The sequence below is a fragment of the Filicampus tigris genome, chromosome 10 (genome assembly GCF_054856515.1).
Source record: "Filicampus tigris isolate MCC_2025a chromosome 10, RoL_Ftig_1.0, whole genome shotgun sequence".
In the NCBI taxonomy this organism is placed as follows: domain Eukaryota; kingdom Metazoa; phylum Chordata; class Actinopteri; order Syngnathiformes; family Syngnathidae; genus Filicampus; species Filicampus tigris.
Window position 1 is genome coordinate 20,720,842 of NC_141226.1, and position 16,852 is coordinate 20,737,693.

General features: G+C 42.8%; 1 protein-coding gene across 2 annotated transcripts in view; it reads left to right on the plus strand.

Annotated features, from left to right (window-relative positions):
- The window catches only part of ephb1 (EPH receptor B1), a 151,418-nt gene that overhangs the window by 105,603 nt on the left and 28,963 nt on the right, over positions 1-16,852 (plus strand). For both annotated transcript variants that reach the window (XM_086043706.1, XM_086043707.1), the window contains exons 6-7: positions 6,539-6,663; positions 13,327-13,489. In XM_086043706.1, the coding sequence (XP_085899832.1) occupies positions 6,539-6,663; positions 13,327-13,489 (288 nt within the window). The remainder of the gene's footprint in view (positions 1-6,538; positions 6,664-13,326; positions 13,490-16,852) is intronic.

Below are 16,852 nucleotides of genomic sequence, written 5' to 3' on the forward strand. Positions count from 1 at the left end.
AATTTGAGCTGTCTGAGGGTTTATTCTCAGTGGTTTCTGGCCATGAGAAAATGCTTGCATAATGCCTCTTGGAAAGTAAGGAACCATCACCAAAATTGCCCACGATTCCGTTGTCTGGAAGTATGGTCTGATCATATGTTTGATTTAGGACTTCTGCCTCTGCTCTCCAAAGAAAACCCAGTCACACAAACACTTTTTTTTAAATCCATGCTACACAATGGGGTCACCAACGTGATGGCCACGGCCACCAGGTAGCCCCCAAGGACCATCATGAGTAGCCCACAGGCCTGTTCTAAAACAGCGCACCAGTGATAGGACATTGCAATTTCCTGCAAATGTTGTAGAAGTGATCATCTGAATAACTGAGCATTGACAGAGGTTTGAAGGAATAAAGTGTTGTTTTTCATATGTTTTGTGATTATGTTTGTGGATAATCTCACTCATCCAGGTCATTTCATTCTCAGGGCATTAAATCGATCGCAACTGGACTGCTCTGTTGATTTTAGAAGTCGTTTCGCCTCTCGTGCGAGTCGGCTTCATCAGTTCATGCAACAGGGCTCGGTTAGGACCGCACCCGTTTAAATTGGTGTGGCAAACCGAAATATTGATGGCACGCCACAACCACAGATGGTATCTTCTTGTGAGGAATCATTAACATGATCAATGTCTTCACATAAATGCATGGCGTTAATTAATGACAATAACATATAACACTAACTTTCTTAAAGGTAATTTGAGCTTTTTTTTTTCCATTTCAATAGAGTGTATCAAACTGGTGTTAGGCCTTTGCATTCATCAGTGCCCAAAAGTAGCTTTCAGCTTGGAAAAGGTTGCTGACCCCTGTGTGATACTCGTGTGATCTCGTTTTAATCATATAAATTACTGCTTTACGTAAGCCAAAGAATCATATCTTCTTTCTCTCTTTTCTAAAGACCTTAAATCTTGAATCAAAACAGCACTATTCACATTTCACCCTTCATGTCCTGGCCTGGCATCACATAAATTGTGGGATGCCACAGACAAATGGGTTGGCTGGAAACCCGAACAAACAGAAATAGAATACGGAGACTACAAATATACTAAAAAGTTGTAATTTTCTTGTGTAATCCCTCCCAGCCATTGAACCAACACCACAAGCTCAAATTTTTCCTTCTCTACACAGTCCACAAATCTCTTCTCTTCTGACTAGGGGCACACTCAAGATTTCTCTCATCTTACTGCCGCATCATCCTTGACCTACATTGTGAACCAGCATCCCTCTGACCAAAAATGCCAAGCACAGCTATACAGTATAAACTATCCTTTATAAGGCTCTTCTGACTGAAGAGCTTTTCCACCATGGTGTAAACGGTACATCCATCGCCACCGTAGAGTAAGTCTAACAGAGAATCCAGTAAGATGCAAAAGCTGGGGTGAGCATTCCATCAGACTGACACGCTCAATTGAAATCCAAACAACCCGATGCATGGAAGCGATCTGCACTCTGTCGATTTGCGAGTGGGGCTATATATAAATAACATCAACGGCTATTGGGGACGCCATTCCTTTGCTGCCAATGTCTTTATTTGGTCTATTTCTTCTCGCTTGCATGCTGATGGATAATCTCGTTAATCCAGTTTCACCATCTGACTGACACACACACGCACACATTGCAGATGGTCACATGAGATGCTCACTGTCCAAAATCTTCTCACGGAACCCTCTTTGTCGAAGTATGCTCATGCGATGTTCAGATTCTTCTGGTTTTTGGCGATTTTGCCAATGGTAGTTTCTTGAATGGCATTAAAACATATGAAAGAGGTCTGTTACTGCCACCTGGGTAAACGAGATATATGTGCTCGAAACGTGTTTGCCGTAGGGATCGCGGGGCGGGTGTCGCGACTTTATGATGCGAGCGCTGTCGCCGCCTGGACGGAGTTAATCATCCATTATGTCGTCGCCCATCTCCACACGGCTCACATTGCTTCTGCACAGCAAGTGTACTGTATGTCTTGTGGTATTGGGGTGTAGTTTCGTGACACTTTTGTGAGCACTGAGTATAAGTATCATCCCAAATTACAGGACAGTTTGATGCAATTACGCTTCACCATAAAGTAGAAACTATTGTAAAATGACAGCAATGCTGTGAAATTAATGATGCGGTCTCTCGGGTCTGCTTGAGAAATATATAAATATTTCAGTCTTTCTTCACTACATTCAAACTCTTTTTCATTTAATTCTCTCTGCCTCCCTCCCTCTGTCACAGCCAGACACTGAGAGACTCAGACTTTGATTAATGGCAAGCCAAGCTCCGTATTAAAAGCCAGGGGCAGCAAGTTGGGCCAGATAAAAGTAGAGCACCGTAGCAATGGATGGGAGGGGGAGAGAGGAGAGCAGGACACAGTCACCAATCATTGTCAGCATCAATGTCCCCGGGTGACAGTGGGGGACACACCTGAGGGGACAGTGGTGCGTCATTAGGCTGAAACTCAACCTCGTCCAGACATATGTTTTTTTTTTCGAAATAGGATACAAGGACAACAGTTTACAACGCCATCTTCCGAATCAGTTGGATTCGATGAAAACAAAATGTTAATACTATCAGACATTGAGAGACACTCCTCTAGGTATGATATGTACTCTACATTACAAATCTCTGCGTATTTGTGGAGCCTCTTCAACTTCAAACAATAGCTGACCCTTATATAGTATATAACGATTATATCATCACTGTCGAATCCTCATACCCCCCAGTGTCACTGCTTTTCAGCAAATTAGAACAACAGCAAACAATTGTGGTTACCACATCTTCCGAAAATCTAAAAGCTCTGTGAGCCATGAGTGACGCCATAAATAAAACAATGAGATGACCAAGCTTTGTAATAGGCGGAATGAATCTGCAGACTTACCTTCATGGCTAACCAGTTCCTTCTGCACCGAATCATTACATCAATCCGTTTTTCACAAATTGTATTTAATCAAATCTAGCCTAACTATTTTCACTGGTTATTGTCTAAAAATCATCCAGACTTTAAATCGTGAGCCGTCAAAATGCCGCACGGCTCCCACAGAAGGAGGGACCAGGCCGTTTTCAGGCTTGTTTTACCATGGCAGAAAGTTGATAGCAGCCTCAGTGATATCTTAATCGTCACTGACTAAAACAGTAATAAACATGATACCGTACTGAGCTGCATGCTGTCATATGCAAAATTAACCAGCACAACAGGCTTAGAGAAATCTCTTTGCAAATTGCAGCTTTTTACAGTTTAGTTTTTCGCGCCTGCACTCCACTCAACTCAATTGTAAGTGACACTTCTCAGTCGACTGATACGCAAGGGAACTTAAGATCAACAGAAACATGCCGAAAGGTTGGCGTTACAGGTGAAATATTTTGGCCATCTTGACCATAGACATACAAAATAATACATCCCCAACCAAACTGAACTGAAACATACTGCTTTTTACAAAAGCAAAGTTGTTCACCAAGTCCAATAATTTCTCATGTGGGTTACATTACATTGGAATCCACCCCGAGGAACACAAGTGGACTCTTACTGTGACACATATTCGTGACTTAAAGATGACGTCTTGTGAAAACAGTCTGTTGTTAAATTATTGAGGCTTAGAAAACACAAAAATGTAGACCAAGATGTAAACTATCTACTGATTTTAGATGCACAGCCCTTGACGTTTTCCACACCATATCGCTTGAAAACCACAAATGTATTTTATTGGAATCTCATGTGATGGACAAATGAGCACATCATTGCAAATTGGAAGGAAAATTCGACATATTTAGCCCCCCCTTTGCCTGGAGACCCCTACATAAAATCCAGTGCAATTACACAAGTTCAAGAGACATATGGATACTTTTGCAAGCCATGTACTGTGTGTACAGTATATAATATATGTGTATCATGTGTCAGTTTGCTGTCATGCTACAACCACACACCACTTGGTGAAATCCCAATAAATGTATGTTTGTGGTTGTAACTTAACAAGATGTGGAAAAGTTCAAGGGGAAGCTTACCACTACACATTTGAACGTTCATTTTTTTTTGTGTGTGGGGGGTACATGCACATGGAAAAAAAACAAATAACTGGAAGGGTGCAAATGCATTCCCACATGCTACTTTCCACTGCGAGGATTTCATGTGGAGTGCACCCTCCCCATGTTCTGTCAGGAATAGCACGTGGCAGTGGTCAGTAATTGATAGTGTGGCCCAGGGAGCACTACCTAACCCCGCTTACTGGAGCATGAAGAAGCCTGAGAGGCTAGAGTGCTGCAAGGTGACGCTCAGTCTTCACACTCGCAGTCCGGGGTAGGATAGAGGTGAGAGCCAAGGGAGTCAGATGCCACGCAACCCCTTCTTACCAGCAGAATAAATCCAACCCAAATATTGGTTTACATTTGCCTTTTGGCCTCGTTATCAAGCACTCCAATTTAGAAATATTTACCCACTATTAAAGGCACATAATAGGCCATCTAAGTCTAATAAAACTCAGTTTGAAAGCAAAGATGCCAACTGAATCACAAGCTTATTTTCCTCCTTTGACAGAACTCCCGAGACTGTAGAATGGCTCTATGAGGGCGACGTACGAATGAAAGATGGGAAAGAAATCGAGCAACTACTCAGGAACTAGATAAAAAAAAAAAGGGCATTAAATTGAAAGAGGATGCCATTTGCAGCCTTTTGAGTGGAGGACTTATTCAGAAAGATGGCAAGTTGAGGCCAGGTGGAGAAATGATGAGGCATCAGCAGTGAGAAGAAGGCCAAGAACCAAGTGAGTGATGGGACTAAAATGTGGAGCACACGCTCGCGGGGTCCTGGTTTTTAAAAAAAAAAAAAAAAAATTATGCCTGGGTGGAGATTTGTAGACTTTTCTACAAATACCAACACATTTAACTCAATATGAGCCACTGCATTTTTTTTTTTTTTTAATCAAACCTACTTGTGTGTTGACAAGTCGGTTTGCTGATGAAAAGGTTTGTTTGGATATTTGACTCTTTGAATTGAGATTAGTATCAAATCATATTCGCTCATGGTGCTCGAGACATTTTTTAAAAATAAATGTTTGAGACCCGAGGTTTAATCCTGATTCAGAAGATTCCACCATATATGTCCGTCAATATTTTGTAAAAACATCACAATGTGTGATCTAGAAAACGCACACGCGGTCCTCTCTTGGTAAGTCCGTGACATTTAGAAACCTGACAGTCTGGCCTAAATTACCGAGTAACACAACACATAGATGCAAAACAAAACTAATCGGCACCCGGGAAATGTATTTTTCCCTCACGAGCAGAGGGCCCAGGTTATTGAACATCTTTGACGCTTGTCAGCTCTGACAAGGCAGCACTGAATCTGTAAATGTCACAAGTGTGAATGTCTTCCAAGAGATAAAGATGGGGTAATTCATTCTGCACTGGCATATGGCACCTGTTCTGGGGGGAAAAAGGGCTCCACAGACCCTCAAGTGTTAGTCTTAACTTCCCCTGGGTTGAAGATGACGAGTCTTTCCGTAATTCTTTCTTGGCAGTGCTTTATTGAACTAACCTTAGCACCTAGAGTACAGTCCAGGACGGACACATATTTTCTACTTAAAAGTTTTGAAACCGCACACATACACACACAATATGGATGACTGCCTCCTGTCCAATAACACAGTCCCCAAGCGAAGGCCGAGGATTGCTTGCGTCAAAGAAGACTTGGAAGGGTAAAGGACAGCATTTTTTGGAATTAACAGAAAATTGCAGACTACCTGGGTTCATTGCGGCAGTCGGTTGAAGTCATGTCGCTGAAGCGTCAGATAACAACCAATCACGGCTCACCTGTTTTCTGAAGCTGAGTTACGATTGGTCGTTATCTGAGCCCTGAGCAACTTCAATGTCACCTTCAGTCGACGAAGAAGTGACAAAATGGCTGCCCGCGGGGATGGCTAAAAACGGGTGGATTTTGCTGCTGATCTCCTGTACTCCTCAAGATAAAACCAGAATTTGATAGTTATAGTAAAGACCGCTGGTCATCGAGCAAACGGACAAAGAAGGGACCTGTTGGCTGCCTCGGTAGTTGGTATGTTCATTTGTGATATTATCATGAGTTCATTGTTCCATTTCTACCCCCGTTTGGCGGCTCAAATGAAATTGCTGGCGTACTGCCCTGAACGCGTAATCTAAACTCCTACATCGTGGCTGTGTGAGTACTGGACAATTAAAGTAGACTGATTGCATCAGACAGTGTTTGCAAAAGAGGTTTATATTACTTCCTGTTGATTAGGATCATGTTGAGTTAAATTACCTTAAAGCGGAAGTCTACCCAAACATTCTTTTCAAGAATATGTTCTATACAGACCCAATAGTTGGCATTCTGATAAATATTGCGTTTGTGGAAGAAGAGTTAGTTAATCCACCCATTCTTAGCCATCGCTGGGGGCGGCCATTTTGTCACTTACGTCGACTGAAAATGACATCACAGACCCTCTCATTGAGCTTCCAAAGTCGGTTCATGCAAGTTGGTAAAGACCTTTAACGATTGTGTATGTGTATTTTTTCTTCCAGCTCCCTCAATTGTTCCCATCATGCATCAGATCAGCTCCACCATGAGTAGCTTCACATTGTCGTGGCCGCAACCAGAACAGCCCAATGGCATCATTCTGGACTATGAACTACGTTACCATGAGAAGGTAAGGTACTCTTTGTAACTGATTGAATACACTAGCTATGGTGCCTTTCATCCAAATGTTGCAGTCTCTCTACAATACATCTTGTTGGTTTGTTAAGCAATGTTGAAAGGCGACACCAATCTTCCATTTTCCTTCCCTATTTGTAATCTTGATGGGAGCCTTGTAGGGTGTTGTAGACTTGGCTACCATGATCTAAATGCGTTTGTTTTGCCTGTTTGGGGATTCTTAGTCCGCCCCATCTTGTATAAATCCACGCTGAATGAAAGCCATTGTTGCGCATCCTTAGGAAATTCCATTTATTTTTTTTATTTTTTTTTTACACACAATAACGATAAATGAACCGAAAATGTTGGCAACTAGCAAGTTGACAATGTTTTCATTGTGTTTGCCGCATGGCTCCCCTCGGGGGTTCCTGCCGCAGATGAAGCAAATGCTCTGACCTGTGCTCACGGTGCACCGACCTGCCCCGCTGTGAAAACGCATTGCATCTGAGGGGCGAATCACATCGATCCGTCTGCTCTCGCACGATGCGTCTGCTTTATTAAGTCGCCAGCCCAACCCCACGGAGCCTTTGCTGCTCCAATATTGACCTGTAGCCATTTCCCAAGGCCTTGGATATAACGATAGCAAGAGATCAGAGGCTCGGGCTTCTTTTTCGGGGCCCTTGTTTGTCCTCCTAAAACTGATCGATAGGCTGTGCCGTGTTGGTCATGCACTTTTGCTTTTTACGAGATTCGGAGAGCCTTCCCTCATCCTCTGCTTACTGAATAATAGATTGAAATCCATACACTATATAAATTACCGTGTGAATTATTTATTTCAAACGAATTTTGGTAAAGGTTCATGGATCAATATCCGTAACTCAAATGTATTGTATCTTTATTTTTTCCCAAGGCATTGCTTAGTCACCTAATGCAAACTCTGTAAAGGCCTTGATACACCAAACCGACGTCGGAGGTCGTGAAGCGTCGTTGCGTCTTTAAGCGCCGTCTGATTAGTGAGTTTTTTTAATCACGAGAAATGGTGACTACCGCCGCCGATGGTATGGAAGGGTATTACATCTTATGCATGCGCAGAAGGTATTTTAATGGTCAGCGGCCGGACGCCACGGGCGGTAAGCGTCTGTCACTGTTGGTGAACTTCGTTTTGGTGCATCAGGGCCTTAAGAATGCTCGGGCGCTCTCTCACCTTCTTGTTTAGCTTTGTTCGAACGCATTCCAATCGCGAAGGACTTGAGGGAGCTTATCTTCCAGACAGCTTAGTGTCATGTAAATAACAATTCTACAGCCTCCTATTAGTTCATGAATATCAATGAAACCTAATCCTATTGATGTTTACGTTGCGAGTCCTCACGCAAATAGATGAGCACGGCATAATGGCAAATTAGGCAATCACTGAGGACAGAGTGACTAATTGCACTGGGATAATTCAGGTAAACACACTCCACCAGATTGAAACCACATTCTGTGGTTTATGTACAGTTTTAGCCAGAACTCCACTGTCAATATGGGATTGATGTGTGTTTAAATTGTCTTGCCGTGTCACAAGCCAGACAGACCTACACTGGTTCTGCGTCTCTCCAATCTGAAAGCAGTTTTTTTTTTTTTTCTTTGGGTGTGACTTTCCCAGATGGCCTCGCGCAGGCAATAATCCTTAATCTCGCGAAAAGTCATCTTTCTGCAAATTCCGTTTTGCGGGAGGCAGTCGCTTTCAATTTGCAACGCCAACTTCTCCTGCAACACCACATTGTCACACCTTTATTGTTGTGAATTTGGCTCAATTGAACAACGACAGTGTCATTCCCTCTCTTGTTGGAGATTTTCTTTTGGAAATTGATCAAAGATTTTCAAATAGATAATGGTGTGGGGGGAAGCAAAGCCTCGTGTCCGATTGAAATCAGCAACATTTTATTCAAATGGTCTTTGACTGAAATGAAAGCAAGCAGGCACTGCAAATACAATTTTAACTACATTTTCTTTAGCATCTCTCTTACCTCTTGTATGCGGCAACTTATTTAATTACTTCAGCTTTTTCTACTACTAATTCTGTAAACACGGCCATTACAAAACATACTCATCAAAAATGTCATCATTTCATTCACATCACAGTATTAGGAACCAATCCACTGTAGAGAGAATGTATTTGACCATTTGTTACTATTTCCCCAAACTGCGATCATCATAATTCATTTAAAGGTGTCTTCAACATAAAGGAATGATGCTGAGATGTTCTGCCAACGTATCGTGGATATAGTAGTGTGAAAAAAAAAAAAAAAAACAAGGCCCCGGTGTCCAATTGAAATCCATGACATTCTGATGAAATGGTAGCCATCTTTGACTGTAAAATCTCAAAGAAAAACAAGCAGGCACAGCATATCATCGCTGTCCTGTGAAAAACACTCATGTCCATTTTTTTTTTTCCAATTTTTGTTTTTTTTTCATTTTTTTATGATGTTACAGACATCCCATTAATGTGAAAATTAAAAAAAAAAAAAGTGGACGTACATGTGTTTCACAGGGCCAGCGACGATATGCTTTGCATGCAAAATTGAAGTACAAATACGCCGGAAGGCTCCTTTCACCTCCTCAAGCCACCCGATGCGAGTTTAAAGCAATTGGTTTTAGGATGCTCAAATTAAAGGTTTCGCGAGGCAAAGAAGTGAAAAAAAAAAAGTCTTCCCAACTAGCGTACTCTTATTTCCTGAGAATTTGGGCAGGGTGGAAATAACACAGCATGGTAGAGGTCAGGCCCTCTATTAACGCTGGAGATGAACAGCCACTTGTGTGTGAGAGAGGGAGCGAGAGAGAGAGAGAGCGAGAGAGAGAGAGAGAGAGAGAGAGAGAGAGTGAGCGTATGTATGCTTTAGGTGCATTCATTCTGGACCATTGCAGCACTATGCAGCATTTAATAGCAAAAACATTTTTTTTTTTCCCCCTTATGCGGCACCAAGTTCTGTGGACCTCCACAAGTCTGAAATTTCACTTTAGCTTTCCAAACAATTACCAGCTCCTCAGAGGAAAAACTCAAACTCGTCAAACTTGCCCACAGCACCTTTGAAGATGTCTTTCTGACGACTTTACATTTCAAATGGAAAATGTCGTCGTTCAGAACCGATTTCTTCCCTCCCTCTTGGTTTGTTTCCACACTCCACCAACTCATCAGTCTCCAGGTGAATAGAATATAGGGTACTGTCATCCTAAAAAGTTGCTGCAAATAAGAAGGAAACTAGACAAAGAGAACTGCGACAACTGAATTTTGCCCACATTGAGGGCACAAAAGCATTTTCAGATACTTTTGTCTTGCACACATTAATAAGGTGTCCTTGATGTCCCGTTTTAACTTGGGTATATTTTTGTTTGATACAGTTGTGTCTATAGTATATTCCATCATGAGTTTCTTTATGTTCAAAAAAAGATGAAATAAGATTTCGTCTTTCGTTAGTCATCTGTGGAACCTCTAAAAAAAAATTATTTGAAAAAATATTTCGGAATTCTAGTTGATTTTAAAATAAAAGTAATTACAAAAAAAAACAACAACATGTTCTTAGATTCACAAAAAACTTCCGAATCAGTGTTCCCCCTACTTTATATACTAGAGCTGTATAGTGACGGGGCTGAAAGCAACTAAAGTGCACTACCATAAGAAATAAAATAAAAAAAATAATTAAAGTGTTCAACGCACAACAAGCGATACAAAGACGTGCGGCACTGGAAAAAACCGCAACCCTGTACAGTATTAGGCTCCACATACAATGTACTATATGATTTTCTAAAACACGGCCCGAAGTTTAGTCGACGTTAGGGCTGCGCAATTAATATCACATTTTAATCGAGATCACCATTTTGGCTGCCACGATTAAACGAACCTGATGGCTGGCGACATTTCCATTTAAAAGGCGGACTCTGCCGCACATCTAATAAATTCTCAACCAGTAGCCAGCCAACCTCCAACCTCTTCGTTAGGCTGCCTAAATAACAAGCGAGCGCACCCTGCAGCAGGCGGGAGGGAGTCATGTCGAGAAGAAATTACAGCAAAAATTGCAAACGAGGAGCGTCGATGTGAGCGGCTCGTGCCTCGAAAGGGAGCAACGTCCGTTGCCTCGACTTGTTTGGGATCCAGGGCAAGTGACGTTGAACAAGATAAACTCACATTTATTAAGTTAGCCTTTGCAACACAAAAAAAAAATCCCCACAATAAACAGGGGGTTAACGGTATTTTTTCTCCATGATAATTTCCTTGACTTTTTTTTTTTTTTTTTTTTCTTAGCTTTTTTAAGTTATCGCATTCATACCGAATCCTGCACCCCCTTCCCATGTGTGAGCGTGTCTGTGAGTCCATGTGTGAGCCTGTGAGGAGGACACATGGTACCCCCACCATGCATGTCTTTGCGCCAAGTGGCCATGCTGTCCATTTTGCGTGCTTGGCGTTTTGGTAAAGCGCGCGCGCACACATGCGCACACTCTCCAAGTTAATTACAATGCCGTTCCAGGTTTATGGACAATCATTTAGTGCTGTAGCCAAGAAAAGTGCAACTATTGCATCATCCCTGCCAAAAGATTACAATGGAGCCGCAATAAGTCCAATGGATCGTCTCCAAATTTGACCACTCTCGATCCTTTTATGTGTTTCCAAGATGCCAGGTAGTAGATAATTAGCTGTCCGACAGTAGCTCACAGTTTTAGGCAAGCATTTTGTTGGCAGTTTCTCGAAAATATTTTGGGTGCAGACACCCATTTTGGTGCCTCGTCGTGACTGCACAGGTTAGGGCGTGGTCATTCTAATAGCCATTGGGCAGCAGCATTAAGGACCGCCTCATGGATGCAACTTCTTGGCTATCCTCCCGAACCTTCTGCCCAATACCGGCGCAAAAAGTGTGTGTGTGTGTGTGTGTTTGTGTGTAATCCCCATTTGACTGGCAGCATGAAAGAGCCCTTCCAAGCTGGTACACCCACAAGGGATGCCCGCCCCGCCCCATTTGGATGTGTGCCATCTGTCGGGTCACCCGCCTTGGTCCGAAAACTTAACAGATGGCGATTTGGTTCCGAGAGATGCAGAGTTGTGAGCGAGCCGGTCTTGACCTCACCAAGTGCTCGATTTGCACTCGGCCGTGCCACAAGTACCCGGTGACTGTGTCTCTTGGCTGCGGGGTGAAGTTGTCTGCTTTGGTGTGCTTTTGCGGGTCCTCATCTGGTTTAAAGTCAAACAATATGCATTGCGTGTATCCAGCTAACAGATGGTGCGATGCCAAGGACGAAAGGTCTGAAATGATTAAACAAGGTCAAAAATATTTTTTCCTGAAATTGAATGTCGGGAGTATTCGGTACGATCACTGTGTTTGGCACAACAGCCACCCAGCCAGAATGAAGCAAGCCGACCAATCAGATTGGCCCATGACGTCAACGTCGTTTATCACTTCCGACATCGCGTCGCGTCTTCCTTAGATGAAGCTGTTTTTTTTTTTGTGCGTTTCCGTTGCGGCCGTACGGGTTTTATAAGACACGGCGCAGCGTTTTATGAAAACACATTTTCGCCGTTTCTTTGAACCCGTCCTAGCACCTCCGAAAAAGCCGCCCCCCCAACCCGTAGATCCTTTCAACAGTACGTCTCCATCAAGCAATCAGCAGCCTCGGGTGCAGTGTGCTGTTCTCCTATTTTCACATTTGCTCTGTGTAAGGAGAAGGTGATTGCCGACGACCCGCAGCATATTAGCCCTGAGCCAAACCAAACTATTGGATATGCAACCCCTCTGGTACAAATTATGTCCATGATAGGAACATACAGTAAGTAGTAGTCCGCCTAAAAAAAAAAAACAAAAAAAAAAAAGATCACAGCACACGCATCAGTAAGTGTAAAAGGACTTTTTCACGCTTTGAGCACTATTCAGAATTTAAAAATATCAACAAAAAAATACATCCTGATTCCACAGAGAATAACTATAGCCTTACATGCAAGAACTGGGCAAAAATATGAATTGGATCAATAACAATAATGACTATTTAACATCCCTTTCACCTCGAATGAAATCTGTTGAGGGTGAGCTGCTGTCCTAACTAAAGCTTTGTCCTAACTTTGCTTTACCTTTGTCATTATTGTCATGATTTTTGTGTGAACTTACAGTGTGGGTCGGCAACAATTTTTAGTTTCAAATTATTATTTGCGTATTTATTTTACTTTGTTAAAATAATGTCTCGCCGATAGCAAGGTCCCTAATACGATACCTAATTATTCGTTTTATTATTCATCAATGTTATCCGACCTCTAACTTACTGTATGTTCGCCGGTATGGCTCCTCGCTTGATAAAGCAGAGCTATTAAAGCGGCGGGCATAAATGCTTCCCACTACACCTCGGTAAACAATGTTGGAACATATACTAGCAAAGCATATTGCGGTAATTAAAGTGTCTTATAAAGCACATATGAAGAGACAAATGCGCAAAGCTGTTCTGTAAAAAGTGTTAATGCTGTGCCACTATAGACTTTGGGTATGTTACAAGATGAATCGAGCTTTTTCCATTCCTATAGGAACAGCTTGCACTTTCCCGGAAAGACTTTGTACACAGTTTTGGTGTTGGATTTTATTTTTTATTTTTTTTTCGTCTTCACTTTCTCTGTGCAGTGTTTTCCTCGCTAACGTCTGCTGCGTGTGCATTTTCCCGCTTTCAGGACCACGCGGAGATTAACTCCACCATCGTGCGGAGCCAAACTAACACGGCGCGCGTGGAGGCCCTGCGCTCGGGTACCGTGTACGTGGTGCAGGTGCGGGCGCGGACCGTTGCCGGGTTTGGCAAATACAGCAGCAAGATGTGCTTCCAGACCCTCACAGATGGTGAGGACCCACAAGCCGGGAGAGAGCGCTCGCTCTCTCGCTCTCTCTCTCTCTCTCTCTCGCTCACACGCGCCAACACTTGACGTCTCACATTGTGTTTGTTATTGCGGTGTTATTAGTTGGTGAGATTGATGTGGACGGTCGCGTCCAATTGCGCTTCTGTTTCCACAGCAAAATTAATTCCTTTCAAGAGTGTGTGTCTACGCATACATGTCTGGGTGTGTGTGTAGACTTTATGGAGAAAGCAGGACGTCTTTTGTTTGTGCAGCTAACTGTGCTTGATCCACAATGCTAAGCTAATTGGTTTTTCACCAAACCATTCCAGCAGTGGAGTGCAGTGATTAGCAGTTGATGAGATTTTTCGGGGGGCGGGGGGGGGGGGGGGGGGGGGGTTGGGGGGCGGGGGGGTTGGGGGGGGGGGGATTGGGGACGACGACGGGGGATATGAGCGAGGACAGAGAACGGGAGGGAGGGAGGGTTCTAAAGAGCTGCAGGACCTGTGACGCTAGTTTCGACATGAGTAATGAAAATGTATTTGTCAAGTAGAAAGACCTGTCACCAAATGAAAAACGACAAAGCTGTTTATCGGCGTCTCATAGCAATAGCGCAAAGCCATGCCAAAACGGCGCATGGCAAAATGAGTGCATTGATCTCCTGGATTTGCCATGACACGATTGCCGCATCATTCCTTTCTTCTGCCGTCGGTTTGGCCGTGAACATACAGAACAAGTATTTTATATTAGAAAAAAAAAGTATAATTTTGATTATTATTAGAGCCTGACTGATTAATCAGCCGATATTACGTACGTTAAAATCTGCAAAAATCTGGCGGTTTTTGTTTTTTTGGGGGGGGGGGGGCAATTCCTTTTTTTTTCTTTTTTTTAAAATACACATTAGTAGAATTAGAACATAAAACGAAGATAATGACATAACGCAATATTCATCAGAATGCCGTGTTTCAACTAGCGGGCCTGCTAGGAACATATTCTTGAAAAAAATATGTTTGGGTTGACTTCCCCTTTAAGGGATCAAAAAAACAAGTCATTTTATCCATTACATATTTTGGTAATTCATCTACCAATTAATCGGTTATCGTAATTTCACTCTGCCAAATATCTGAACCGGTATCGACCTCAAAAAAATCCACATCGTTCGGGACCTAATTAGTATAGCCAATACTGCCTTGAATATGCTACACATTTAATTTCTTAATGAACTCATTCACCGCCAGACATTTTCAGACCCTCTTTTACCCCAACGTTTGAAAAAAAAATGAATACATTTGATGGTGCTGAAGGAACAAGTTGCCGCAATGACCTCAGCGGCTTAAACAGACGCCGTGGCACATTCATGCCCCCTCTCACTGTTTACCAATGTTGCCGCAAAACAAAGGCACACACTTGAGGCTGTCTGTTTTTCATTTATTGTCTGGCCGCCGCCGCCGCACGATATTTGTCAGAGCACGTAGCAGCAGGCGCCAGCGAGCTGCCGACGCCGGGATCGGCGCTGCTGCCAGTACTCCGGTTTGCCGCCGTCATCTCACTTGGATTCCTGACGGCAAATTTATCAGAAATGTTCCACCCCTTTGCGACTGTAACTCCCATAAACCTCCACAAAGCGTCTTGGTAAACACACGCCCCCGCAATTTGAATGACAGGCGTGCTAAAAATCTGGTTATTGCTGCACTTGAAAGGTGACTTGATGACGACCCGATGTACGTCAAAAGGCGAACGGGCGCTTTTTTTTTACCCTTCACACACTTTCTTGATAAACGAGCGGGCTGAAAGTGCGCGCGTGTCCCTCACGCATCCCGGCCGGCTCCCACGCCTCGCTACAAGGATGCGCTCGCCCGATTTTTTTTTGTTTATGTTTTGAAATCCTTCTGGGCCATTCTACACAAAGAGTTCGAATCAAGACTAGATGATTTGCCTTCACTGTGCAAAATTATGCATGGATTTCGTTGCTAAAGTCGCTGGGAGACGAGGACACACATCGCCGGTTATGAGGGTGTGCACGCTTTTGCAACAACTACATTATCGGAGATTTTTACTTCCCGTTTCAAAAATACGGTTTTAAATGAGTTGTAGTGTGAACTTGTTTCTTTGCTTGTGTGACGCACATCGAGTTGCCTTGTGTATGAAATTTGAATAAAGCCGCCTTGACTAATTTCAAACAAACATGTCGAGGGAGGTAAGCAGCTCTTACCATTTGGGCTTTATTTTTATTTTATACATATGTTTCATATTCTTTTATTTGTGCGTCTTTCGGTACAAACCTTGTGAAACAGCATTCCAAAGTGTAGTTCCTTTTACAGGAACGCCGCTATTGAAAGATGAGGCCCCCGCTTGTCATTCCTTTTTTTTTTTTTTTTCTGGCATCAGTCGCACGTGGCCTCGCTTTCTGTGTCGCTCGGTCTCAGTTTATCAAACACAACTTGTCACTCAGCGCTGCCAAAGCTCGCAGGATTTCAGTCAGCTGAGACATCTGTATGTTTTCTTTTTCCGTCAGACATCCAGGCGAGCCGTTCCGCTCGCACAAAGGACGCGCTCTCACACGAAAAGCACTACGCACGCACGCACGCCCTTTAAAGTGGGGGTCTTTTTTTTTGTTTGTTTTTTTTTTGCCTATTTAGCACTGTGCAAAGTGTTGGGCCATCATTCGATTTGTTATGTCAGCACTGCTTTATTGACCTTCTATAACATAAAAATCTGTCTGCTGAGCGCATGGGTATATGAACTGCAGCCACTAAAAATAAAACATTGAATTTTTCACTCACAAACTGCAGCGGTTTATAAGCCGCATATCTGACAAATAGAGGGGTTCCCCTTCGGGGGCCGCAAGCTGGAGTGTGCGTCAGTGCAGTACAGATAAAAATAGTTCAAGCACCTGCAAAGTTGTGACGTACAACTGTAATTGATATGGTGCGGTCATAAATGAAAACCCGCGATAGAGTGAAACCGCAATAACCAAACCGCGAGGGAGCACTGTAATCTGATCCAGCCACCCAAAGAAAACATGTGTTTTTAATAAGAAAAAAAATACTCTACCGTATTGTAATTCATAAAAAAATACTTTTTTTTTTTTAAAGTGAGCAGCTTATGCATCCTAATTTATTGTGCAGCTCCTTCTGGTGTTCACACCTTGGCCTCTAGGGAGCAGTATAATATATACATACGGATAATTATTAAAGATCCAACCGCCCAGTAAGCGGCATTATTTGTTTTTTGCAGAGGATAAATAATATATATATATATATATAATTTTGTGCCTGTGAGTATTCTTATATTGTCTGTCTATATGTGTTGCTCTACCATTTGTGTTCAAATATCAGCATCTTAAAACTACTTTGATTAGCCTGCCAAT